Source organism: Pseudoliparis swirei, chromosome 18, assembly GCF_029220125.1.
Source record: "Pseudoliparis swirei isolate HS2019 ecotype Mariana Trench chromosome 18, NWPU_hadal_v1, whole genome shotgun sequence".
NCBI lineage: Eukaryota > Metazoa > Chordata > Actinopteri > Perciformes > Liparidae > Pseudoliparis > Pseudoliparis swirei.
In genome coordinates, this window is record NC_079405.1 from 27839988 (window position 1) to 27842008 (window position 2021).

Genomic DNA, 2021 nt, shown 5'->3' on the forward strand with positions numbered 1-2021 from the left:
TAATTGTGACGTATAGTGTCCCAACGATTTGACAGGCACGCGTGACACGTCTAAAAATATACCCGCGGTGACGTTTCGGAGCCGGAAACGACTACGCCGCCGCGTGTGGCACGCGCGCGTGAGCGCACGCGGAGAGGCGTGTGTGTGTGTGTGTGTGTTTAGGGTCAGTGGGTGAGGTGGGTGAGCTATGACCTCTAATCAGCCGTCGTCAGGGGTCAATAACCAATAATCATTGATAACAAAATATTGATTTATAGATATTGATATATAGATACACACATAGATATACACATATACTGTGTCTCTCTGAATAAGGGGATTTGCTCTTGTACAAGGCAAAGGATGAAGAAACATGATTATAGATACATAATCAGACATACAGCACCATGGACAGCTCCGTCAGTGCAGTGCATGCGCGTGCTTCCAGCCCCCCCCCCCTTACCCCTCCCCCCTGCTATAAAGCGTGCACTGGATGGGTGTGTCTGGAAACCTGATACCATACATAAAATACATTTAATGCGTCTAGCAGCAGTTCATGTGTCGCCTGTACAGTTCACACACACTTAGTGTCTCCAGTGTTCCTCCTGTCGCTGCAGTGTTGCGTTATGTCAATATGCAGAATGCGCGAGGAGAGGAGAGGCAATCCATAATTGTTAGAAAGCATGTCGATTGATTTACAGTTTCTATATCCACTCACTTCTTTGGAGTCCCTAAAAAAAAGTTTTTTGGGTCTTCCTCACACCCGTTTTTTTTCTAACGCATGTGCGAATGCTGTGCGTAACGCCACCCACAAAGGAGGCGTGATGAGTGCGCCCATGCAGCTTTGCGCGGTTAGTGTGCGTTAGTGTAGGGACTCCCCGCGCGCACCCACACCGCGCTCAGGAATACCTTGGACTGAAACATATACGCAGAGGATAGCCAGGGTCAGAGGACCGGACCGGGCAAGGCAGCACCATGCACTCGACACTCCAGCCCCTCGGCGCACCTGGCACGTCGCTCCGCGCAGTTTTAAGGCGATCAATTCTCTCTTTGCGTCAGTTTTGCACTCCGCGTCAGGCTGGCAGCCGCGCAGCTCAACGGGGAGAACACGGCGAGTGGCTCATAACTGCGCCCGTGTCCGCGCGTGGAGGAGCAATGGACCGCAGTTGTACTTGAAGAGAGGCGCGGACATGGAGAATCAGGCGAAGTATCTCTCATCGGTGCAGCAGGGGATGGACACGGTGCCGCCGCCGCCGCCGCCCCTCGGAGAGATGATGGGGAACAGCACCGAGACCGAGGCGACGCAGGACGGGGGAAAGGATTTGGTGGCGCGGACGCTGACGGGCTGCCTGCTGTCCCTGCTCATCCTGTGGACCCTGCTGGGGAACATCCTGGTCTGCTCCGCGGTGCTGCGCTTTCGCCACCTGCGGACCAAAGTGACCAACATCTTCATCGTGTCTCTGGCTCTGTCGGATTTATTCGTGGCCATCCTGGTGATGCCCTGGAAAGCCGTGGCAGAGGTGGCGGGCTACTGGCCATTTGGCACTTTCTGTAACGTGTGGGTAGCGTTTGACATTATGTGCTCCACCGCCTCCATCCTCAACCTGTGCATCATCAGCGTGGACCGGTACTGGGCCATCTCCAGCCCCTTCCGCTACGAGAGGAAAATGACCCAGCGAGTCGCCTTTGTTATGATCAGCGTCACCTGGACGTTGTCCCTGCTCATCTCATTCATACCGGTCCAGCTGAACTGGCACAAAGCCGGCAGTGACGACGCGGCCGGGGCGCGCAACTCCTCCACGAGTCTGCAGGTGGAGATGGAGGAGAACTGTGACTCCAGCCTGAGCAGAGAGTACGCCATATCCTCCTCTCTGATAAGTTTCTATATTCCCGTGGCAATTATGATTGTGACTTACACCAGAATATACCGGATTGCGCAAATACAAATCAAGAGAATCGCGTCCCTGGAGAGAGCCGCGGAGCACGCGCAAAGTTGCCGGACGAACCGAATCCAGTGCCAACACCACAACACCTTGAAGACG

General features: G+C 54.5%; 1 protein-coding gene across 1 annotated transcript in view; it reads left to right on the top strand.

Moving 5' to 3' along the window:
• The first annotated feature begins 536 nt into the window (after positions 1-536).
• Positions 537-2021, top strand: part of drd5a (dopamine receptor D5a) — a 2735-nt gene continuing 1250 nt past the window's right edge. The window contains exon 1 of the mRNA XM_056437627.1: positions 537-2021. This exon is cut by the window's right edge and continues 1250 nt beyond it. Within this exon, the coding sequence (XP_056293602.1) occupies positions 1170-2021 (852 nt within the window). The 5' untranslated portion in view covers positions 537-1169.